A 23,951-nucleotide genomic window follows, 5' to 3' on the forward strand; every position below is an offset into this window, starting at 1 on the left:
CGTTTTATGATAGATGGGTAATGAGGACATCAATCTTCTTTGATATCAGGCGTCATTAGACGCCAAAGGGGAAGACAGACTCTATAAGTCGGTAAAATGGGAGCAATGGGAACACATTCTTCAGGTCTAATCTAAATCTGCATCGTCTCACACTATTGTTGCCATCGTCATAGCCTTGCAGTATCGCCATCAACTTCGCCAAAGAATCCCAGGAAGGCAGAATGTACTTCATCCGTTAGATCACTTGCTTGCAGGCTCCGTCCCTTTTTGCCAAAGGCCAACCGTGAACACTCCTATTTCTCATGTTAGTGCATAATCAGTTGTTAAGAAAGGGGGGCTACATTTCCCCCAACCTTTGAAAGACTTACCCTTGTTATGGCGCTCCCAGCGAATGCCGCCAAGCCCATCGTCTCATCCTCTTCCAGAGCTGGTTTCTCAGGATCCTTCCATAAACCGTCATGATACGCCTTGCGCCATCCCAGAAACGTGGCAATAGCTCCGGTCAGAGTGTCGCCCTGTCCGGCGCTTCGCTTCTTCCCTCCTTCGAGGTCGCTCACTAGAGTCACATTACCGTTGGATATAAAATCCTTGGCGCCCTTTTGGATAATCGTCACGCCGCCCAGTTCTTGGGCCAGCTTTTCAACTTTGCCCGTCTCGCTCGTCTGGTCGCCGACGTCGATTTTGAGTGCGTCGCACAGTCGCTTGAACTCGACGACGTTGGGTGTCAAAACTGCATACTTGTAGCCCCTGATCACGTCTGGGTCCTTCTGCACGAGCTGCAGGGCATCGGCGTCCATGACCACCGGCATCTTAGCCTCTCTAGCGGCCTTGATGACCCGAGCCACTGTTGCTTGCATGATGGGATCACGGCCCAGTCCGGGACCAACGACTAAGACATGCAGACGGCCCAGCATCTCGTTGATCTTCTGCGCTACTTGGTCGGGATCGGGGTCTGTCTCATCCTTGCCTGACGACTGGCGCATGAGTGGGTGCACCATAAGATTGGGGGAGTATGTCTTGATGACCGCCGCAGCTGCAGGGGTGCATATAACGTGTGACTATTATGAGATTCCAAGTCAGCGGTGTGATTCCATTGGATTGGGATTTCTAGGATATTTTCCCGCTCTTTTGCCATGTCGCAATCCTGAGAGTCAAAAGGCAAGGTATCATTATGTCTTACCATGTCACATCCTAATCGTGCACTCGCCATGGCCGAAAAGTACGGCGCCCCGGTGTAGTCTTCGCTGCCTCCAATGACAGCAACTCTACCCAGCTGGCCTACGGTATCTCTTGTTAGCTTCTCGGTTGTTTCTTGTCACGTCTTCTATGAGATCAATCTCTCTTGAGGTGCCGTCTATGATCATCAGAATTGCGTACCTTTATGAAACGTATCGAGCAAAGGCGGGACTATCCGCCTCACCTTGCCCAACACGCTTGTCGTTGAGGCTGACATGTTTGGAACTTCCGTACCAGCAGACATTGCTAGCTGACTTAAAGTAAAGGCCTAATCTGAGATCTGTGAGAACCAAGTCGTAAATCAGCTTTTTATCTGCTCTCTACAGTTGACGTCATATCACCAAGAAAGATGGGTTTATTGCAGGGTACACAAGTGGAAGTTTCGTACCTTGGCCACGAGATGAATCAATGTGACATCAACAGTAGCGCGATTATTTTTTTAAAAAATGAGTAAGCCGCTAGCCAACAAGAGCAGCTAAATAAAGAGTCAGAATTATTGTAACAAACAATAGGTAGTCAGATATTGTAATTTATAATGACGCTGTATCGTATACTGTACACAGCGAGCTTAATGTTGCTGCTAGCTCGGAGCTCAACATGCGATGCGATTGCCAAGTCACATGATCTCTACGGACGACCTCAAAGCCGCTGCCCCAAAAGATATCCGCATCACTTATCACGATATAAAAATGCGTACGCAAGTATAATCATACTGATTTCATAAACTAGCCCTATCATGTTGTACGTATATAGATTTGACGTATGGGGGTAGATGTTGGTTCACCGAGTAAGGAAACAACTACTTCAATCTATTAGACTTCCAGCATGATTCCAGTATAGATAGATATTGGACGTGTGTTCTTTAGCCTGGTCATCGAACCACAATTTTTACTAGAAATCGTGTGATTTTAATTTCCGTTTTCTCTATTTTTTTAGCTACTTCATTTAGGTGATTTCTCTCTCAGCTACAGTCAGCTCTTTGGCCCGTTCTCTCATCTGTTTTCTCAGGTCTTCCAGGTCCTCATTTTCTTTGGCGATCTGAGCCTTTTGCTCTGCCATCAGTTTCGGCTGCATTGCATCAGTATGTTTCCGGCGTGGTATATGTGTATCTTGAAAATGGTGAGACTTGTTATCAATTTGGACTATATATACATCCTTATGGTCAGACTCTTTAAACTCCTCCGTGACTTGATACTCTCGGGCGTCAAAGTCGACTACGAGCCGGGCTGCCTGTTCATCATCGATGTCAACGCAAACATCGTTGAAAGTTGCCAAATCGGCGCCTTTGAGTTTGGACCATCTGCGGTAATGTCGACGGTCGAATCGGCGTGGCTGTCCGGTATAATTTTGTCCGTTCCTCCAAAATTTCTCTGCGCACATGCTCGTAATGTCTTTCCGGCTGTCATTTGCTGCCTGACAGATGAATTTATATTCAAGTCCATAATGGTATATGGCCAGACCAATCAAGTCAAGCTGTCGCAGGCTAATCCTTTGAGTTGTGACATTACTGTTGGTACATAGGTACATAATAGCAAGTGGTAGCAGTAGTAGCAGTAGTAGCAGTAGCATACCTAAGCAATAGAAAATTAGGATCCGCTTAAATAGGCTATAAACATTAAATATGAAGAAAAATAATGTTTCATACTGTATAAGACCTATATGAAATAATATTATTATCTACCTATAAACATTCGTTTATTATACCTAGGTAGTTCTAGCTAGATAATACACTGGTGGTAAACCGATGCCGGCCTAAGCTTTCAAGCTACACTATCAATATAATTCGCTTTCCGCTTGTTTTGTGACCATATCTCGACCTTGAGTATAACAATATATGCTAAGACAAACACGCTTTCATCTTTTACTACCACAGTCACCGCAGTCATTATTGTTTCCCTCTAAAATTAACAGAACAAAAGGAATCAAGGACATTCATTGAGTAATGTGCTTATATTTTACAAGTAGTAGTATGACTGGCGCGTCTCCCTTTATAAGCCATGGCTCTCTCATTTGGCGCAGCCATTAACTTTTCAGCCCCTCTTTCCTCCATTCTAGAGAACGACCAATATATTGGTATAGACAGTAGCACCCCCCAACAATGACCCTTTTCTATTTCGCTTGACGCGCTTCACTTATTATTTGTTTAGCCGAGGAAGCTCTTGACGAAGGAGGTAATGCTGTCCTTGAGTCTGTTCTCGAGCTCCTTGCTCAAGGCACCCTCCTTGTCGATGGTGGCGAGCAGGTCAGACTCGTTGGTCTTGAGGTGGGCCAGGAAGTCAGACTCCCACTTGAGGATCTGGTCGACGGGGATAGAGTCGAGGTGACCGTTGATACCAGCGTAGATGAGGGGAACCATCTCGTTAACGGCCATGGGGGAGTACTGCTTCTGCTTCAGGAGCTCGGTCAACTGTAATCACAGCGGGTCAGCCATCTTCCAAAAATTTTTACCACGCATATACGGGGAATAACTTACACGCTCACCACGGGACAGGGTCTGCTTGGTAGCAGCATCAAGATCGGAACCGAACTGGGCGAAAGCAGCAACCTCACGGTACTGGGCCAAGAAAAGCTTCAGGGAACCAGCGACCTGCTTCATGGCCTTGAGCTGGGCAGCGGAACCAACACGAGAGACGGAAAGACCGACGTTGATGGCAGGTCGGATACCCTTGTAGAACAGCTCGGACTCCAAGAAGATCTGGCCGTCGGTGATGGAAATGACGTTGGTGGGAATATAGGCAGACACGTCACCACCCTGGGTCTCAATGACGGGCAGGGCAGTCATGGAACCGCCACCGTGCTTGTCGTTGAGCTTGGCGGCACGCTCCAGCAGACGGGAGTGCAGGTAGAAAACGTCACCGGGGTAAGCCTCACGTCCGGGGGGACGACGGAGCAGCAGGGACATCTGACGGTAGGCAACGGCCTGCTTGGAGAGATCGTCGTAGATGACCAGGGAGTGCTTTCCATTGTCCCTGAACCACTCGCTATTCGGAAAATTTCATTAGCATCTCAAAAGATATACCAAGGTGAAAGGTGAAGGACGAAGACTCACCCGATGGAAGCACCAGTGAAAGGAGCAATGTACTGCAGAGGAGCGGCCTCAGAAGCAGTGGCGGCGACAACGATGGAGTACTTCATGGCGTCGTTCTCCTCGAGAGTCTTGACGAACTGAGCGACGGTGGATCGCTTCTGGCCGACGGCGACGTAGATGCAGTAAAGCTTCTTGGTCTCGTCGTTGGAGGAGTTCCATCGCTTCTGGTTAAGGATGGTGTCGAGAGCGACGGCAGTCTTACCAGTCTGACGGTCACCAATGATCAACTCACGCTGACCACGGCCGATGGGAACCATGGCGTCGACGGACTTGAGACCAGTCTGCACGGGCTGGTTGACAGACTTGCGAGGCAGGATACCGGGAGCCTTGAGCTGAGCACGGCGCTTCTCCTTGGAGTTAAGAGGACCCTTGCCGTCAATGGGGTTACCCAGAGCATCGACGACACGGCCGAGCAGCTCAGGGCCGACGGGAACGTCAACCTTTGCGGGGAGTTAGTTATCCTGATGATGTAGGCAGTCGCTAATAGTGTAGCTTTATATAACTCACGATTTCACCAGTTCGCTTAACAGTCTCGCCCTCCTTGACCAGACGATCAGAACCGAACAGCACGACACCGACCTGGCCGGCCTCGAGGTTCATGCACATGCCCTTGACACCGGAAGCAAACCTAGGCTGCGTTAGATGCAAGTTGTCCTAAACGGGGAAGAGACATCTCTACGTACTCGACAAGCTCCTCGGCCTGGACATTGGCCATACCGTGGACACGAGCGATACCATCACTATGCGCTCCAGTTAGTAAAATGAAGAAAAAGCATAGACTCCCATCAGCTCTGTTTCTCTCTTTGTGTTTCTCCCGTCGCATGCATCTCAAAGATGTTGTAGTGTTGTATTCCGAGTTGCTGCTTCGAAGTCCCAGAGAGTAGCTTAACAGGTGGCCTCCACATACCCAACAGACAGGACACGACCGGTCTCAGCGAGACCAGCCTCCTCCTGGACACCGCGGATTCGCTGCTCGAGGATGGAAGAGACCTCAGTGGGAGAGGCCTTGGCGTCGGAAGCGTAGGTTCGGACGGCGTTGATGGCAGCCGGTGCGGCATTTCGAGTCTACATTGGGCAAGAGAAAAAAAAACATGTTAGCCGAATTCGACCAATGGAAAAAGACCCATGGAGAACCCCGGCAGGCTCAAAAAAGCTCAAAAAGGCTTGCTCTGCGATGCTGGCAAGTCGATTGCATGTCCAATTGAGCTTGCGAGTCCAGAATTCGCAGGTGTGCAGGTCGATGCTCGGGGCCTCCAAAATTTTCTCTTGCCCCCCCAAAAAACGGTGGTTTCCGGGCGTGCGGGAAAGACACTCACCACAGAGACTCGGCCAGCGGCGACGGCGCCAACAGCGCGAGAGGACTGGCGAAGGGCGTTTCGGAACATCTTGAGGGCGGTATCTGGGGAGCCTCAGAAGAGAGGGAAAGCAATTGCAGCGGCGTGCAATTGGCGGGGAGGGGGGATTGGAGGGTTTTGTTGATGCTGCCTTTTGCTGGAAGAGCAAAATGGAGATTTTCGGGAGGAGATGGAGAGAAGCAGAGTCTGTGAGGACCAAGGTGGGGGCTCGGGCTGGCAGGTGCGCCAATCAGCGCCGGGTGCGCGGTTTTGCTGGCGTGCGAAGCCGACGCCGCCTTAACAATTTTCCACGGGGCCCGTTATTAATTAGGATTGCAGGCAGGTTTTGGGCTATAATACTAGACTAGCACGCTGGTAGTTGAGAGGACTCGGGACTAACTGGATGGAGAGGATTTTTTTCTTGCTCTCCGGTATGTGTCTGCCTATGCCTGATCGATGAGGCAGTCTTTTGTCTCTTCGTGGAGAAGCTGACCAGGGTGTTGTTCTAGAAAACTAGATCCAAATATGATATCAACGACTTTGTAGCTTCTAAAACTTTGCTGTCCTGTGTAAAGCTGCTCTCTTCTATCTGAAGACTAACAATTGACACATATGAGTGAAAAAGTTAGCCCACGACTTCATAGTCATCATACAGCTATGTGAAGGATGTCTGGAGACTGACATTTAACGGAGTCTTCAATTGCGACTAAAAGACAGCAATGAAATCGATTGAATGATGTAGAAAACCTCAATGGTGCGAGAGTAAAACTTCTGGCATTGACTCTCTGAGGGATAGTTGTGTTGCTTCTCCACCAAACAGCCAAGAGAATTTTGGGCATGCCCAAGTTGAGCCGTACAACTCTTCTGTTTGTGCTGGATTCAGCAGCCAATCTACGACTACATGGGAATAATGAGGAAGATGTGGTTTGTCGTTGAATCGCATGGCATTCAACAGCTTGTATATGTATACAGCTACCGCTGGAAGAGAGACATATCTACAGGTCAAATCGGGACATTCAATACAAACGTCATCATTCATACGAGCAAGCAAAGAGGTCAAGCTTCGCCAATGTAAAAATGGTGCCATCACATTGCAGGGGCAATATTCGTGAAGCCGGCAGTACGCCGGTCGGTCTCTAAGGCCGTTGCTCGACTCAAAAGTCTTTTTGGTACGAGCTGATGTAAAAATCAAGCGGAAGAATACATGACCATATATGATCCCTTTTTACCCCCAAATGTTCGCCGTGCCCATTTCCATTAAAGACAGAGAAAAAAAAGTTTGATTGTTTGGATGATTTTATCCGTTTATCGGACAATGCCATCGAAGCGGCCCTTGAACCACTTGACGGTCTCCTCGCGCTTGATGCGGTGAGAAGCACCAATCTTGCTCTTCATGCGGCGGCGGCGGGTGACACGCTCACCAGGGCGGGTCATGCAGCAGTAGAAGTCCATGCCGTAGATACCGATGGAGGGGTCGTACTTGATACCAAGATCGATGTGCTCGCTGATACCGAAGCCGAAGTTGCCGGTCTCGGAGAAGTTGCGCTTGCGCAGCTCGTACTCCTTGACCTTGAGGCCACGCTCAAGAATCTCCTCAGCCTATCCATATTGGTCAGTCAAACTGGCTCTAAATTTTTGGTTTATTTTTTGCAGAATTGGAATTTACCTTGGGGCCACGGACGGTAACGTGGACAGAGATCTTCTCGTTACGACGGATACCGAAGGTTCGGACGGTGTAACGGGCCTTGCCTGTAGTGAAAATTCATTAATATTCCTGCTTTCCGTGTTGACGTTGGGTTTGAGTGTTTGCGACATACTGTAGACGGGGGTTTGACCGGACAGCTGCTCAAGCACCTTGGCGGCACGAGTGAGTCTGTCACCAGATTCACCGACGGAGATGTTCAGAACGAGCTTCTGAATCTTGAGCTCCCGCATGGGGTTGCTGGACTTTTCGGCGGCCATTGCTGCGGTTGTTGATCGACGATGTCTTGCTGTCGGAGATGGGCGAAAAGTTGAGGTTGGGCTAAGGCGAACGATTTTGTGAAGGCGGGAAAATTTCGAGGGTTTGTCTGCCCTCAAGCGAGAGCACAGAAAAGCGGGGTTGAATTTCCTAGAATGGCTAGCGCATATGCTTTGCATCGCCGCTAAGAAGCTCACTTTAACAGCGCGGTTCAAGCTTTAATTTGTCTGCACTAGCAGAAATTACGGAAGAGCTACTGATGTTCATGCGTTTCTCCTGCATGATTCTTGAGTGCCTACCAAGTACTTAACATTAGCAGCACCTCTTCGCCACTCCAGCCTCGCGATTGACGCAGCAGTATTCATAGCTAGGCAAAACCATTGGTATCACATCGACTGCCAATATGATAGTGACAACGGTAAAAGCAGTCATTGAACGCAAAATATGCTGATTTCACTGTTGAAAATGATATTTGGTATCTTTTACTACCTAATACTACCTACATAGCTATATACTAGTGACTGAAGGGTATGATTCGTTTCCATTGCCTCGTATCTTATTCTTCGTAAAACAAAAATCCACACGCAATTTGGCGACCAGAAAGGACCGTCATTCATATCACATAAACTCCCAAGCTTCATTATGTGCTTCTCTTTCCTCCCAATTGGCGCTTCACCAGCGTACTTTATGGGCTGGTAACATGGCTGAATACCTTTGCAGCCAGTTGGCTCAACAATCTTGCCCTGTCAGCCTGAGGAAGTTCCTATATGTACATTAGCGCTCACGGAAACCTGAAATAATCTAGTCAGTCTCAGAAGTATCTGAGAAAGCAGTAGCACACCGCAGAGAGGCGGGTGTACGACCACAAAATGAGAAGAGAGAGAAAACAATCTGGCCTTACCCGAAAGACTTCGTATACGCTCTTCCCTTTGGTGTCTCTGATTGCCCCAAGTCTGTTCCCGGCCACTGCTCCGGCAAGCAGTCCAGGGACGTTGCCCACAATGAATCCCAGAGCGCCGCCACTTACAGCGCCTACCATGCCCCACATGGTTGAAGGGTTACCGCCTTGCTGGTTGGGCGTATCCCCCTCTGAGAACCCCTCATCCTGCATCATTTCCTCAAAGGCGTCGCTGAATTGTGCATCCTCTGTAGCTTGGCGGCCATTGGGCGCAGTTCCTCCGTTCTGGTTCTCGAAGAAGTCCCATGCCCACGAATAACCTTGTCCCGTAGCGTCGTCTGCTTCTGTAAAGGGATCGGACGCTGACGGGTGGTAGTATCCTCGCTGTAAATCATACTCGCGTCTCCTTGAAGGCTCGGAAAGACAATAGTAAGCCTCATTCACGAGTTGAAAGCGTCGTGTTCTCTGTTCGCGCTCTGGTGAGTCGTTGGCGACTCGATCGGGATGTGTTTTCAGGGCAGCTCTACAAAATGGCTGTCAGTGACCGACTCAACTGGGCAATTGAGAAGGGCCGCATACCGCTTATAGGCATCTCGAATCTGTGCTGCCGAGGCCTTCTCTGAAACCTCCAGAATGGCATCTGTCCAACGCGGATTGGCTCAGTAAATCGTGTCCACACCCAAGGCGGAGTGATGTCTCGTCTCAGAACAATCGCGGGGAGAGCTTGTGCATTGTAGTGTCGACTTACAGTAATCAGGCGGTGCTCCGTTTCTCGTCATTTTGTCGATTGATGTTTTTGATCTGAAGAAGGGAGAACTAGGTAAATTTCAGGGTCTTTTCAAGGGTATTTAAGATGGTCGTCTCCCTAAAAAAAGAACTACGGGGAACTGAATAGGTGCCTGATGCAGGTTCGACGCTGTAGCCATGCAGGCCCAGCGACGGTTTATCCAGTCAACGTCATGTGGCGAGACGTCTATGTGGCTGGAACCCGTTTGCGCACCCCAGGCCAACTCCACAAAAACCTGTTCGCAGGTCAGCAGGTACTAGCTTAGCTTGGCTACGTGTATCCTACAAGGCTAGCTGTTATGGTATACAAAGCGGAGAAGACGGTGACTGCCAAAGTGTGCAATGCATTCACGCGACATTTTGAGCAACTCGATGTTTGTATGATAGTATGTATGTACCGAGAGCACCTATATGCAAATACAGATACAGATATATAGCCCTTGTAAAACAAAGGTGCTGCCAAAGGCACCCAGCCAATACTCCAACTTCGCTTCTACCCAAACATAAACTGCCCTTCAAAGGGGTGACTCTATGGGAGCCATTCTTGTAGTAATGGCGCGTTTTCATAAAAAAAAAAAGGAAGAGTACAGAAAAGAAAAAGGAAAAGCTCACCGCTTGATGCTTCCCGAAACTGCGATACTCTCGCTATCTTGTCTCTTAACACCAGCTGACCTTGACCTTGCGATCCGTGTTCTTATCATAAACAGTCTCAGCCTGGAATATCGTGTAAATACTGTTGCGCCCTGGTGATGGCATCTTGTGCGACTCGCAGAGCATCGTCTATCTTGCCGACTTTGTTGTAGTAAGCCGCGAGCACCCACATGTCCCGGATAACCCGCAAATTGGTGGTCGTTCCATGCGCAGCTTCTCTCATGTGAATGGCATATTTCAAGTTCTGTTCGACCTGGTCCCAGGCCTCTCTGCTTTCGCAGAGTCTAGCCAGCATCTTGCGGGCATACGCATGAAATCTGGCGTTCGAAAGTGCCCCTGTTTCATACTGCGTTATGTCGAGCAGATCCAGCGCCATCTGCTCTGCCTTCTCCTTGTCATCTAGATCCATCTGAGTGAATTCTAGCATGAGTGCATCAACTCTTAATTTTTCCACGTTATCATCACTTGGTATAGGCTCCTCATGGTGTCCCAAGTTCTCAAGGGCCTCATACATAACCTCACGTCTGTTGGCCAGCCCATTATTCCGACGAAGCTTTGTCCGGCCATCCCAAATCAACTGCTCATACAGCCAAAACTCTTGAGGCGCTGACGATTTAATGTACTCTGCCAGGAGATCGACATTTCGTAGCCAAGCTTGCCGTAACAGGTAGCAGATGAACTGGCGGCCGTCTTCAGTTTGATAGTCGCAAGCTAGGAGTTGTTGAAGGATGCGGATAAGGGGATGATTTGCGGGAAAGCGCTGCTTTGACAGCACAAGCGCGTGTCTGATGAACATTCCAAGAAGCTGTAAATGTCCTCGGTCGATCATGTCGTATATTGTGTCAAGAATATGCCAAAGAAGGTCGGGATGGTCCTCGGTCAGAACAAATTCCAAGACATAGAAGCCCTTCCTAGCCGCCATGCCCGCTAGATCGCCCTTGCCGTAAGACCACAAGTCAAAGACCAGTTCAAACGTCCGGTACATAGTGCGACTATCTTGTATAGGTGGCTGGTTGGGGGTGGCAAGATACTGCGACATGGGATCGGACGCTATGCGATAAGTCTCCAGTTTCCCTGAGCTCCAAGATAGAACGCCGTTTAGGATAAGCTCCAGGTCTGCGAGTGGTTTGAACGAAGGATTCGGGACCAAGTCCAGGCCTGTAACCATAGGACTCGTTGTCCTTGGTATCTCCTCGACATCGTCATCATGCTTCAAATCGGTAGAAGAGTTTGTAGATGAGGGAGAAGGGAGAGTGGCTTCCCCGGGCGATTTGCGATATGCTCTTTTCCTGATATTCCACTTCTTGAATCTCTTCTTGTACATTTGCTCGCTTTTTGGGCATTTAGTTAGCAGTGAGTTTAGTTTGTCGCCTAGTATATCTAATCTCATCTTTTTTTTCTCTGAAAGTACACAGCAAACAAACGGCAAAGAGTGACCACTCACGTTGCGGCAAATCCATATTTAGACTCCATTAAGGCCATGATCTCATTCAATTTGCGGTTGTCTCCTATGTATAGCTTCTCAATAAGGTCCTTCTGCGCTAACCACTCCTGTTCCGTATGTTCCTTGACGCTGGGCCGCTCAACCACCGGCGGCGAGTTGCCTGGCAGCCGCGGAGCCAGCGCCGGCAGACGAGGCCGGACGGGATGCATGGCTGGACGGATATTGGATATTGGCCACGGGTGAGTTGTGCTACGGGTAATGCTATTGCTATACTGCCCAAAGCGAATAGCAACTCTTGAACAGACAAGACATGGCCAGTCGTATGGCCATGATGGGCCCTGAATGGAAAACAAAGTTGGAGAAGTGAGCGAAGCTAAAACGAAAGTCTGTGGCCAAGAAGTCCGTCGGCTGGAGGCAACGATGTACCTCGACTAGCACAGTGCTCCGTACAGGTACCTCGGGAGTAGTTCGGGTCTAATCCGGCAGTCAGAGCGCACGTGTCTTATTGGCAGTGAAAGTTCCCTGCATGTTATTTAAGCTTTTTGCAGCATCAAGATTGGTTCAAAGTCACGTGCAGAATCTTTAACTTGTACAAGTACAGAGACCACTGGCGTAGAGTACGAAACTCTGAGGAAAGATTGCTCCTGTTCCTGAACCTGAGCCTGTGTCTATTTTTGTTCCTGAGAGCAATCTATTTGTGGCGCTAATACTAGTACAAGTAAGTGCATGAAGGGGAGGTTTGTGAGAGGTATTAGGAGGACTTTGCTACACTTGCCGGCTCACTCCGGAGTTTCAGTCAGCTTTACATCTGTAAAAGAAAGACTGTAAAAACATTCTAAACTACCCGGCAGAGCCGCTCGCCGATTATGAGTACGTGCCTTCTAGGTATTTCACTCGTATTAGAAGCTCTTACCTCGGAAATAGTAGTGTGTCTATTTCATATGCTTATTTCGATTGAAATTAAGCTCCATACCTTAGCGATCCGTGTCTAAGCTTTAGGGTACAGGGCGTATTTGGAGTTGTATGAATGCAACTTTCAATCATAAGAACTTGCCTGCTTGCGAATCTACACCATAGATTACCATGGTTCATTGCTAGTTCCAAAATGAGTCAATCAATTTCAACTCTGGTACAGGTTTAATGACTCATAAATACTCTAGTAATAAACATTCATATTAAACGTCCATTGTCTTTTATGCATAGATGATTGTATGTACGGATAGAAGCAAGACAGATTGCACAAGTCTCTCTCGACTTCAGAGTGTCACATTCGTAAGTGATGCCAGATAGCTATGACCGGAAGGCTTAAAACACTTAGATCCCTCCTTCTTGGACCTGTCGCTCTGTCTCTTATCTGAGAAAAGTGATTACGCATAACTGGTAGCTGCACGTATAATACTGTCATCTATTCCTCTCAAAGGAAAAAAAAACGATGAAAAAGAATATTCAGTATTAATCACAGCTGACATCTCATCTAGCCTCCTAGACTACCTCAAGCTAAGCTCGGTTCTAGGTCAGCTTGAATGTAAGATCTACTTCACTAAATAACCGATAGCCATCTCACTTGCATCAACTTTATTTTCAAAACCTTTCAACTTAAACCTCAACTCCTCTCCCCGCTCTCCGTTATGTCAAAATATTTGCGACAATATTGGCCTGGCGAGCCTACGAAAACTGAGAAGGATTTGCCTGATTTGCAGGGACGAGTATGATGACTCTCTCTCACCCTCCTTGATTCGTCTCCCTGCATTACAGCTGATCTCATCTTTTGAATACTTAGGTATTTATCGTCACGGGCGGCGCTGGAGGCATCGGTTTGGCTGTAGCAACAGCTCTTTTCCACGCCAATGCGACGCGCGTCTATATCCTTGGCCGATCTGAAGCTGCTGGCAAGACGGCTATCAACACCATCGAGAAGTCCGATCCGCCTGGCGATATGAAGCGGCGCAGCGCCGGCGGTGACAATGACGTACTCCGATTTCTGGATCTCGACCTCTCCGACCTGCAAGGTATCAAGCAAACAGCCGAGGCGTTCTTGGAGTTAGAAAGTCGTCTGGATGTCGTCTGGCATAATGCTGGCGTCATGGCTCCTCCCGAAGGCAGCATCAGCAAGCAAGGACACGAGCTGAGCTTCGCCACCAACGTGTTGGGCCCTTTCTTGCTCCAGCATTTCCTAACGCCAATTCTCCTCAAGACCGCGGAAAGAGATGCCTCTCCTAAGGGACCTGTCCGCACGTGTTGGGCAGCTTCTGTGGAATTTCCCGACCCTCCAGGAGAGGATGGTGTCCTCTGGGATGACTGGGGATTGACTGCAACTAAATTCTCTGGTCTCGGAGGGCGTACGCTGCGATATGTACAGAGCAAATGGGCAAACACGATTCTCGCAGCCGAGATGGCCAAAAGACACCCTTCAATCGTGAGCGTGTCCTTCAATCCCGGAGCGCTCAAGACGGACCTCACTCGCCACGCTCCCAGCATCTTGAAGAGCATACAGGGCATGCTATCGTATCCAGCTCGATTTGGAGCCTTGACCGAGCTGCAAGCAGGATTTGATGCCGAAGTAGTTGAGCATAATGGTTGCTATCTCATCCCGTGGGGGAAGATTGGTACCCCACTCCCAAAGGTCGCCGAGGGCATTGAGAAGAGGGGGAGCGGAGAAAGGCTGTGGAATCTTTGTGATGGTCTGGTGAAAGATTTCTACTGAGCGTTTGTGTATTTGAACCGACTTTGAAAGAGAAAAGCTATTCGGCACCCCAATTCTGTCATCTAGCATTTCAACTAGGCTACTGATGCCACTGATGCCACTGATGCCACTGATGCCACTGATGCTACTGATGCTACTGATGCTACAAGTAATCATATTCTACTTCTACTTGGACACAATTATAATTCTACAGCACTCAGCGGTTAATATCAGATGTCGCTCATTAAATTACATGGACGCTGAGTTTGCGACTGCAAGAATAGCATCTTGAAACTGACCCGCCACCGCCAGACAGAAGTTCTCACGCATTTCAATATATGCAGAAATACGTCACAATCATTGCATTTGTTTGGATGACGGCCGTCTGCGTTGGCACTGCGGGAGGCCTACGGGTGCCTACGAGGCTGCAGGTGCATGTACAGCTTGTACAGCTGCTGGCCTACAGCTGCTGGCCCAGTGACTCGCCCAGAAAACACGCCTGATAAATCTTTCTCTTCAGAATCCTCTCTTATCTTCCTCTTCTCTTCTTTTCATCATCAGCACAGGCTTCTGTGAGATATTTTCTCACACTTTAGCATCGCCTGCTCGCACTGGTCAGCCCCTATCTACTTCAAATCTCTTAACAATTTTTGTTGAAATTTCTCATCTCCAGTCCCTCTGACCTTGAAAGCGAAGAAAAATGAAGAGAAATAGGTAGGAAAATCCAGGCCAGATGTACAGTTTCTTGCTCATGCGATTAGGTACAATGATCCCACTCATCCTACCACGCCGTCCTACAGCTCTGTCAAACCATGCTTCTTTTTCTTTCGAGATAATAGTTGCAAATTTGGGGCGCGATGCAAGTTCTCACATGACGCTGGAAGCGCACTCGGTAGCCATTCTGCGGACAATGGGCAAGCCAATACTTCGATGAAGCCTTTTGGAAACAGACGAAACTACGCCCCAGAGGGAAAACTAGTCAAATGGAAGCAGTTGCTGCAAAACGGCGGAGATGCCTTTGCCCGACCATCTCTTAAGATAGTCGGTCAATTCTTCAGCCTTGCCCTCGAGCTCATGGATGGAGACGTCGGCGCGGCCCAAGAGGCAATCAAGCTTCTTGCCACTGAAACTGGCCTTTCTTTCATCAAGGATGTGATAGACAGGCACATCTCCATGGCGAGTCAATTAACACCGGGATGTCAACTCTGGGAGACAGAAATCAAGCCACTCTTTCAGCTGGTGACTCATGCTCGCGTCGTTGACTCTGCGGTTTTAGAACAGGAGGTCGCCATCATTCTTAATTATATGGTTGGAGTGGGAGGGTCTAGGATGAGCAAGCTCTTCCACTACATCGACTCGCTCTTTCAATTGTGGGAATACAACTCAACACACCTGTCCCTTCTAGAGGCAGCTGGTCTGTCTCTTGCAGTATTAGCCAAGATGCTAGATTGCAACACCACGAATATCATCAAAGATGATTTCTCAACATTCGCGAGTTGCTTATCTCGCCCCTTGGAAGAATCAGCGGAACCAGAAGAGATGGTTTTTCGCTTTCAGGCTACCAAACATCTTCACTATATCCGCCAACGTCTTCAAATCGGAAACCACATATCAAATCTGGAAGTTCAGAGCTACAGTGCCATCACTCAAGAAATGTTTGTTTTGGCCCGAGACTTGCCTGGCAACCTCTCACCCGGAGGGCCAAGGCACGACAACGATCACGCAGACATAGCCGACATAAAGATTTTGCCCACGTACGAGGAGATTATGTCGCCGCGAGAGGAATATTTGCCAGTAAACGACTGTTCTCAATGGCATATTCCAGGCATTAGCGGACGGCTGGACAGAGAATTTCGCTTGATACGAGAAGATACAGTGGGCCAGCTACGTGATGCGATTCGTGGCGCTCTGGAACGTATTCGCAGTTCTAACAATAAAGCCAGCCATAGAACAAGCAATAATATCTTACGCACATACACATACGATTCCGCTATGCTGATCAACATTCGGTTCGAGAAAAACACCGGCCTGGACTTTGTTGTCCGCTGTGACCAGCCTCCGCCTGTTCCATCACTGAATCCTCAGCAGAGGAAGGACTGGTGGGAAAGATCAAAACGACTTCAGGTCGGGGCGTTAGTTTGTATCATTGACGGAACCGAATCGGTCATGTTTTGTACGGTGTCTGAATCGACCTTGAGGAATCAAACCGAACAAAAAACTCGAACGGAGAAGAAGCCAGAACAAAATACATCTACAGCGTCTAAACTGACACTTTCTGATGACGGAAACTATTTGCATGTCAACCTACAGCTTATTGACGCCACACGAGATGATGTCGCTCAAGCTCTTCGATGGTACAAGACCAAAGGCCCGTCGCGCTACAGATATCTCGTGGAATTTCCCGGTATTCTCTTGGCATCGTTCAAGCATACACTTGATGCTCTTAAGGAAATGCGACAGAAGCCACATATGCCCTTTGTCGACCTCTTGGCGCCGCCGGATACTCGGACTACAGAGCCCAGTATTGAGCCCCCGCAATATGCCAGGGCAGCCGGTTTCGCATTCGACCTGAGGTGCCTCACGAATGATGGCGCTGAGCTTCTTGTTTCGCCTCAGCGGCTCCCAAATCCAGAGATAATTGAGTCACTGACTTCTCTCGATATTACACAATCTTCCGCTCTCTTGAATACTCTATCTCAAGAATTGTCGCTCATTCAAGGCCCTCCAGGTACCGGTAAAAGCTATACGGGTGGAATGATTATCAAGGGCCTGTTAGCAAACAAAGATAAATGCACCCTTGGGCCAATATTATGCGTCTGCTACACCAATCATGCCTTGGATCAGCTTCTTGAACATCTTCTTGACGACGGCATTTGCAACATCATTCGTATAGGGTCTCGATCAAAATCAGATAGGTTGCAAGCTTTAAACTTACGAGTTGTATCTCAGCAAGGCGACCGCACAAAAGCAGAAAAGACAAACCTTTACAATATGGGCCAGGAGCTTGACGTTTTAGCTGCCGGCATCGAAGATTCGCTCCGTGCACTATCGACGCCCAACTCGGCAAGTTCTCTCAAGAAATATCTTGCCAACGTCTTTCCTGTACATTATACTATGCTGTTTGATGTCGACGAGGACGGATGGGAGACAGTTGATAAACCTCAAACTATCATGCGAAGGTGGCTGGAAGGGGGCTCCCGCGACAATGATTATTGTCGAGATATCGCGATCTTGAGGGAAACAGAGTTGTTTAACATGTCTAATGCCGAGCGCCAAGAGTTATATCTGTACTGGGTAAAGAACAGTGTAGCTTCAATTGTTCGAATCATCACGCAGCTGCAGGAAAAACATACGGAACTGATAGAGCGCCGCAGCCGCGTACGCAGCGATGTGGATCTCCGTTGCCTTAATCAAGCCAATATCATCGGAGTCACAACGACCGGGTTGGCAAAGAATCTTCATCTTCTCCGAAAATTGCGAAGCAAGGTCATGCTTTGCGAAGAGGCTGGTGAAGTCTTGGAGGCTCACATTCTAACGGCCCTGCTCCCTTCAATTGAGCACGCCATCTTGATTGGCGATCACCTTCAGCTTCGCCCACAGATCCAGAATTATGAACTACAGAGCACGAATCCCCGAGGGAAGCAGTATTCTCTAGACACTTCTTTATTTGAAAGACTTGTTGAGCCGCCACATTTGAAAGACTTACGCCTGCCATTCTCAACGCTGGAAACACAAAGACGGATGCACCCATCGATATCTGAGCTGGTACGATCCACATTGTATCCGTCTCTACAAGACGGTGACATTGTAAAGAATTACCCAGCAGTTGTGGGTATGAAAGAGAGGCTATTTTGGCTTCACCACGATCAGCTGGAAGCTGGCGCGGCTAGTCATGACCCCCTGAATACCTCGCATTCAAATGATTTTGAAGTTGAAATGACTGTGTCTCTCCTGTCTCATATCGTAAGACAAGGGGAATATACCAGGGAGGATATTGCGGTCATTACCCCGTACTTGGGACAACTACACAAGCTCCGACGCCGAATGGAGGCCATGTTTGAGATCTGCCTCAACGATCGCGACCTCGCAGAGCTGGAGGATTTTGAAGATAGAGATAAGACTACGCCTATAGCCCTGGTAAAGCAGCCTGCCAAATCTACTCTTCTGAAGAGCGTTAGGATGGCAACAGTAGACAACTTTCAGGGCGAGGAAGCAAAGATTATCATCATCTCTCTCGTTCGAAGTAATCAGCAAAAGAAGTGCGGCTTTCTCAGCACTTCCAACAGAATCAACGTCCTGTTATCGCGCGCAAAACACGGCATGTACATTATCGGCAACTCTGACACGTACCATAACGTTCCCATGTGGGAAGAGGTTATCAACATGCTCAGTGCCAAAAGTCTACTGGGCGAGAGCTTGGAACTTCAATGCAGTCGACATCCTGACTCGCCGATCAAGGTCTCGCAACCGGACCATTTTGTCATCTTCTCTCCAGAGAGCGGATGCAACTTGTCATGTGATAAGAGACTTCACTGCGGTCACTCGTGTACTGGAAGATGTCATTCTGATCTTCTTCACAATACCGTTAAATGCCTTGAGCCGTGCCCCAGGCCACAAACAGGCTGCAGCCACCCTTGCCCTCGAGCATGTGGCGATGCGTGCCCAGACAGATGCTACTTCCAGTTAGATGATATCGACCTTGCTCTTCCATGTGGCCACAGACTCTCTTCGGCAAAGTGTTGGGAAACCCAAAACCCCGCCTCTGTTCGGTGTAGAGTTCTCGTCAGACGAACTGTGCCGGGCTGCAGTCATGAAGTCGACGTTCAGTGTCATGTAGATGTCACATCTGCCAAATATCGCTGTACTTCTCGATGTGGTCATCACCGTGAGTGTGGCCATACATGCAATAGCTTCTGCTACAAATGCAATACTCGAGATGATGGTAAAATTACGGAGCAGAACCACGGTATTTGCGAACAGATCTGCGGTCGTGGCTATTCGATGTGCCGCCATAGCTGTTCCAAGCCTTGCCACGGCGACGACAAGTGCCCCCCCTGCCAGCAGCCATGCGAAGTGCGTTGCGGCCATTCAAAATGCAACAAGGCGTGCAATGAGCCCTGTGCACCTTGCGCAGAGAGTACATGCCACTCGAGCTGTAATCACACAAGCTGCAGCATGCCGTGCGCCGCGCCATGCGACTGGGTTCCATGTTCCAAGCGGTGCGAGAAGGTACTGAGATGCGGCCATCAATGTAAGTTATATATTACACGATCTCCCATACGCCTTACCCAAAAGCTAATGTAAGACTGCAGGCCCTTCTCTCTGTGGAGAGACTTGCCCCAATGAACGCTTTTGCCAACAATGCGCCACCGAAGATATCAAAACTTTATGCGTTGACTTTCTCGAGATGAAGGAATACCACGAAATTGACTTGGACCAAGAGCCCTGTATTTTCCCCGACTGTGGGCACTTTTTGACCACTACGTCTATGGACGGCCAGATGGAGATGGCAGCGTGGTACGATATGGATATGGATGGTCATCCAATACAGCTTGGAAGGGCGTCTGAACCTTTCTCACTGGACGACTCGAGCTCTCCAGTTTGCGCCACCTGCCGCGGCTCACTCCGAAACATTGCCAAATACGGGCGAATTGTAAGACGGGCCATGCTCGATGAGTCAACCAAGAAATTCATCGAGTGGTCTCACGGGCAATATCTCTCGTTGGCAACTCATCTGCTGAAAGAGCAAGAAAAGCTTGGGCAAGAGCAGAGGACCATGGCAGCCTCATCAACGGCCAAAGACGGCAAACTAACGCATTATGCCTCAAGACTTAGACAACTTCGAGCGTTGGAAAGGATTGCGGACAATGGCCGGTACAGCTCTATCATTAACTTGTGGAGGAAGATTGGCTCATATGCAAGTGATGTTAAAAGGGAAGAACAGCCGTTTCAGCGAGTAGCTGATTTTGTTCTACTTGCCAATCGTCATAATAAGACACGTGGAGAATTTCGATTTGATGACTCTATCAACCAGATCAAGGGCTCTCTTCTTGCAGATACGCTTCTGCTCAAATGCGACCTTGCCATTCTCTTCGACTTCCAGCGCCTGGCTAAAGATGAAGCATTGGAGCTGGCAAAGTTCAAACTGGATCTATCAAGTCACTGGTCTGATTCTATGCGTCTCATTGAATTGTCTCATAAATATGTGTATGCGAGAGAAGAAGTTCAGGGGCACATTTTCGCCGTGCAGCTCTGTGTACTATGCTCATTCTTTGATAAGATTACTACCATGTGGCCTGCTGATAAGCAGAGCATTGAGAACCTGAAAGAAGAGGCGCTATACCACATCCAAAAAGCCCGTGTATTGGTGGAGGAATATCCATCTGCAGCAATGTTCGACGATGAAATTGACCGTCTTGAGATCCTGGTTAGCGATGGAATCTATCACCCTGTCACGGCTGAGGAGATGCGAGCCGTGTACAAGGCAATGTCGAGGGAGTTATTGGGTACAGGGCACTGGTTTACGTGTGAGAATAACCATCCCTTTACGATTGGAGAATGTGGCGCAGCTATGGAAGAATCTTCCTGTCCCGATTGTGGTGCCAAGATAGGAGGAAGTAACCACGAGGCCGTAGAAGGGGTGAGATACGCAGCAGAGATTGAGACTCTTGCACGAGGAATGGGTGGATTGGGAATCTAGACAGTCGTGTAACAAGTTGACTGATGATTTGATTTGGTGTGTTTTACTGTATTATACTCGATTATATTGTGTGTCATTTCTTTCGTTGTTATTTTCACTACTAGAAAGTGATGATAAAGTCAAGTTGGACTAAAATGAAACTGATTTCAAAAGTTCACACGTGTCACGCTCAGTCGCGGCTGCCAGCTGCACGCCCAATACTTGCTTCCCTGATAAACTCTTTTTCTTCCCCTAGAACCAAAATCATCTGCTTTCTCCCTCATACAGCGTTTTACAATGAGAAAAAAAAAGCCCATAAATATCATTCTCTGCATCATGCCTCCGATTCCGCAAAGCATTCTCCGCGCCGAGGAGCAGTTACTTCGCATCGAGCTTCGACGGCCCTTTGAACTGGAGGGAAAGGAGTATTTCCTATGGAAGGTTCGCTCAGAGCGAGAGGGAATCCACCGCAGCCAGATCTACGTGGCCGCCGTGATGCTCACCTACTCGCCATCAATCCTATCTATCGATAATCTACCACGGATGGACGTTGATGACTTCCACGACACATGCAACAAATCGTTCTCGTTGTACATTCCTCGATACAGAAAATGGAGTTTGCTCTTTACGGCTCTTCACAACTACATCTACCGACGATGGTTCCAACCGTACCAAAGCGAGATCGAACACCAGCGTTTCCTCTGCAAGTTTATCGCTCCTCGCGACTTGCCCAAAAATGGGCGGATTACGCCAGTATCGATCCAGGGCATACTCTGGCTACATGAAGCCATGTGCGACGAGGTTGAATCACGCCGTCACCACTACGAAAACCTGTACCGTCGCTACAGCGAACCGTATGCATTACTGACGGAACTCCCTGCGCGACCCAATCTTTACGTTCTGCAGCCGTTGTTCAAAGCACTGCTGATGATATGCTGCTCTAAAGAGTATGGCGGAGAAGACTCGACTCAAGTTGGAAAACTCCCAGTCTACCTGGTCCGAACCCGCTTCGAAGATGAGCTCAGCGAACCCATATCCTTCTTACCCATCGCAGCCAAGATAGATTGCTACCTGGGGGCCGGTCAAGGAACAGTTAGGACATCGCTCGAAACGGCCATAGACTTTGTTATGGACTTGGAGAAGAGAGAGAGAGATGCTTTTGGTCTTCATCCCGACCCGTGGAGGCCCGACACTTGGACAATGAATTGGTTTCAAACGCCGCTGGGGGCTGGACGGTTGGTTGGGCCAAGTTCGTGGCTCGTAAACCCTGAGAGCGGAATGAGTTGGGACGGTGATGGTTATGATGTTGATCGTATGTTGAAGGCTCTAGAGAAGCAGGAGTTGGAAAACAAGGGCATCTCCACTGATGTTGTTTGAAGGTCAAGCGTTGGGGGAAAGGTGGCCTCCTGGTATGCCAGAAGAAAGGGCTTTGCGATATTAGCTGTACATATACGATAGAACTTTTACAATTTGAAATGGAAAAGTTATCTAGCACAGCCATTTCGTTATGTACAACGCCCCAGCTGTAGCATAAAACGACACCTAGTCCACGTATCAATACACGACTGCCAAATACATTTAGAAGTACACAGCATCAGCATCAGCAGCTCTTTCCATTGTAACTTCATGCGCAAAATATTCCCCATTTTCATCGATTCACGTCTTCTCTTTTTATCTGGGCTCAGCGTCTTTTTCTCGACATATCCTTTGGGTTTCTGTCAACATGGATGTCTTTTCCCTTTCATCGTCAAGAAGTCAATCATTTTACAATCACTCGCCATCCTTCAACCATGGCCGAGGCTTTTGTCACCGATGTGTTAGTAAGTGTTTCAATCGTCTTTGATGAACAGCCTATTGATGCCGAATTGCTTTAGGCCGAACAATCACTCAAAGAACCGCTCTCTCCATCGCTTCCCGACGATGAATCACTCCCAGACGCTGAGCTGCCATCGGATGATGAATCGCTCTCTGACGAATCGACCTTTGAAGAGCCACCCAATGATATCTCGCTCTCTGATTACTCACTTTCTGACGAATCACTCAACAAAGAATTTGCACACCGGCCTAAAGATATCGAAGAATACATCAACTCATTAACTTGGCTTTCTGTTTATACAGACGTCCCAAACACCCGTTTGGCCGATGCATACCGGGTATTACTTGTAGATAAAGGATACATCCAAATAAATTTGCTCGGACACGCGGCTGGTTTTTCCCTTAACACTTATGGATACCTGTATTCTTCAATCGGAATTCCCACCTTCATTAGATTTCTTTTTGCTCTCTCGACACTAAGCCAAGCTGTGGAAAAGTTGAGGGAATCTACATTGTTCTGATGGAGAAAACTGGCGATAAGCCAAAACTCTATGTGGGCTCTGGCACTAGCTCTGAAGACGGTGTTCGACAAAGGTTTTGGCAAAATGACAAAACGTTATCTAATGTCTCGGTATATGTGGGATGCATTCTCCAAGGGTTACACTAATATGAATATTGGCTTACTTTGCTGGGCCCCAATATCTGCTGCCAATCTGCGCCCTTCAACTATCGCCTTCGGTTTCTTGCCATAGTAGCTGTTTTCTGCATTATCTTTCTTGCTAGCCCAACATCACTGGACTCAAAGTGGTCACAAACCTTATGTTGGGGGACGCCTGCCCCGACGTCCCCAGAAGGCAGGAGACCCCGAGCCTCTTATGAGCGCTATATAGCCGCGACACCCCGTAGATAGTCAGATGGAGGAATCAAGCCTTATAGATCGCACTATACGTGCCCTACGTTTGAGACCGTAGCTCACGTCCCGAGATTTGGCTCCCTTTGTGTGATCCCTCGCTGGACCCGCAACATCTTACTTTAGCAAAGGGAATCTGTGACCTGACTTCATCTTTTCAGTGAGTGTGGAGGGTCGAAGGATGTTAAAGCAAACTAGAAGATATAGGCGGCTTGTCTGAGCTCGATGATTTCTTGTTTGTGTTGCCAGCTCTACTCTTTACAATAAGACCTTCAGCTTCACAGCCTATCTAGACCGGCACTCTCAATCTAAGGTTCATCTACACTAAACTACCACTACTGCTACTATTGCTACTATTGCTACTATTGCTACTATTGCTACTATTGCTACTATTGCTACTATTGCTACTATTGCTACTATTGCTACTATTGCTACTATTGCTACTATTGCTACTATTGCTACTATTG

General features: G+C 48.4%; 8 protein-coding genes across 8 annotated transcripts; 3 read left to right on the plus strand and 5 right to left on the minus strand.

The window, feature by feature from the left end:
• Nucleotides 1–167: 167 nt before the first annotated feature.
• TGAM01_v210998 (hypothetical protein) lies at nucleotides 168–1,480 on the minus strand (the record flags this gene model as incomplete). The annotated part of the gene is made up of 4 exons (XM_024550948.1): nucleotides 168–293; nucleotides 369–1,058; nucleotides 1,181–1,311; nucleotides 1,378–1,480. The coding sequence occupies 4 exons, from the start codon at nucleotides 1,478–1,480 to the stop codon at nucleotides 168–170; spliced, it is 1,050 nt and encodes a 349-aa protein (XP_024404309.1).
• A 1,899-nt stretch (nucleotides 1,481–3,379) lies between these two features.
• Nucleotides 3,380–5,709, minus strand: TGAM01_v210999 (ATP synthase subunit alpha, mitochondrial; the record flags this gene model as incomplete). The annotated part of the gene is made up of 7 exons (XM_018810866.1): nucleotides 3,380–3,643; nucleotides 3,710–4,217; nucleotides 4,286–4,764; nucleotides 4,832–4,952; nucleotides 5,008–5,064; nucleotides 5,232–5,389; nucleotides 5,641–5,709. 7 exons carry the CDS (start codon nucleotides 5,707–5,709, stop codon nucleotides 3,380–3,382), a joined length of 1,656 nt encoding a protein of 551 aa, XP_018655921.1.
• A 1,254-nt stretch (nucleotides 5,710–6,963) lies between these two features.
• On the minus strand, nucleotides 6,964–7,620 carry TGAM01_v211000 (60S ribosomal protein L11; the record flags this gene model as incomplete). Its single annotated transcript, XM_018810865.1, has 3 exons — nucleotides 6,964–7,257; nucleotides 7,325–7,407; nucleotides 7,476–7,620. 3 exons carry the CDS (start codon nucleotides 7,618–7,620, stop codon nucleotides 6,964–6,966), a joined length of 522 nt encoding a protein of 173 aa, XP_018655920.1.
• A 683-nt stretch (nucleotides 7,621–8,303) lies between these two features.
• TGAM01_v211001 (hypothetical protein) lies at nucleotides 8,304–9,295 on the minus strand (the record flags this gene model as incomplete). The annotated part of the gene is made up of 4 exons (XM_018810864.1): nucleotides 8,304–8,381; nucleotides 8,520–9,039; nucleotides 9,096–9,156; nucleotides 9,265–9,295. 4 exons carry the CDS (start codon nucleotides 9,293–9,295, stop codon nucleotides 8,304–8,306), a joined length of 690 nt encoding a protein of 229 aa, XP_018655919.1.
• Nucleotides 9,296–10,011: 716 nt separating this feature from the next.
• TGAM01_v211002 (hypothetical protein) lies at nucleotides 10,012–11,606 on the minus strand (the record flags this gene model as incomplete). The annotated part of the gene is made up of 2 exons (XM_018810863.2): nucleotides 10,012–11,284; nucleotides 11,398–11,606. The coding sequence occupies 2 exons, from the start codon at nucleotides 11,604–11,606 to the stop codon at nucleotides 10,012–10,014; spliced, it is 1,482 nt and encodes a 493-aa protein (XP_018655918.1).
• Nucleotides 11,607–13,025: 1,419 nt separating this feature from the next.
• TGAM01_v211003 (hypothetical protein) lies at nucleotides 13,026–14,101 on the plus strand (the record flags this gene model as incomplete). The annotated part of the gene is made up of 2 exons (XM_018810862.1): nucleotides 13,026–13,103; nucleotides 13,178–14,101. The coding sequence occupies 2 exons, from the start codon at nucleotides 13,026–13,028 to the stop codon at nucleotides 14,099–14,101; spliced, it is 1,002 nt and encodes a 333-aa protein (XP_018655917.1).
• A 679-nt stretch (nucleotides 14,102–14,780) lies between these two features.
• On the plus strand, nucleotides 14,781–20,780 carry TGAM01_v211004 (hypothetical protein; the record flags this gene model as incomplete). The annotated part of the gene is made up of 3 exons (XM_024550949.1): nucleotides 14,781–14,794; nucleotides 14,842–19,331; nucleotides 19,393–20,780. The coding sequence occupies 3 exons, from the start codon at nucleotides 14,781–14,783 to the stop codon at nucleotides 20,778–20,780; spliced, it is 5,892 nt and encodes a 1,963-aa protein (XP_024404310.1).
• Nucleotides 20,781–21,095: 315 nt separating this feature from the next.
• TGAM01_v211005 (hypothetical protein) lies at nucleotides 21,096–22,136 on the plus strand (the record flags this gene model as incomplete). Its single annotated transcript, XM_018810859.1, has 1 exon — nucleotides 21,096–22,136. The coding sequence occupies one exon, from the start codon at nucleotides 21,096–21,098 to the stop codon at nucleotides 22,134–22,136; it is 1,041 nt and encodes a 346-aa protein (XP_018655914.1).
• Nucleotides 22,137–23,951: the final 1,815 nt, after the last annotated feature.

The sequence above is a fragment of the Trichoderma gamsii genome (assembly GCF_001481775.2).
Source record: "Trichoderma gamsii strain T6085 chromosome Unknown Scaffold_82.2, whole genome shotgun sequence".
In the NCBI taxonomy this organism is placed as follows: domain Eukaryota; kingdom Fungi; phylum Ascomycota; class Sordariomycetes; order Hypocreales; family Hypocreaceae; genus Trichoderma; species Trichoderma gamsii.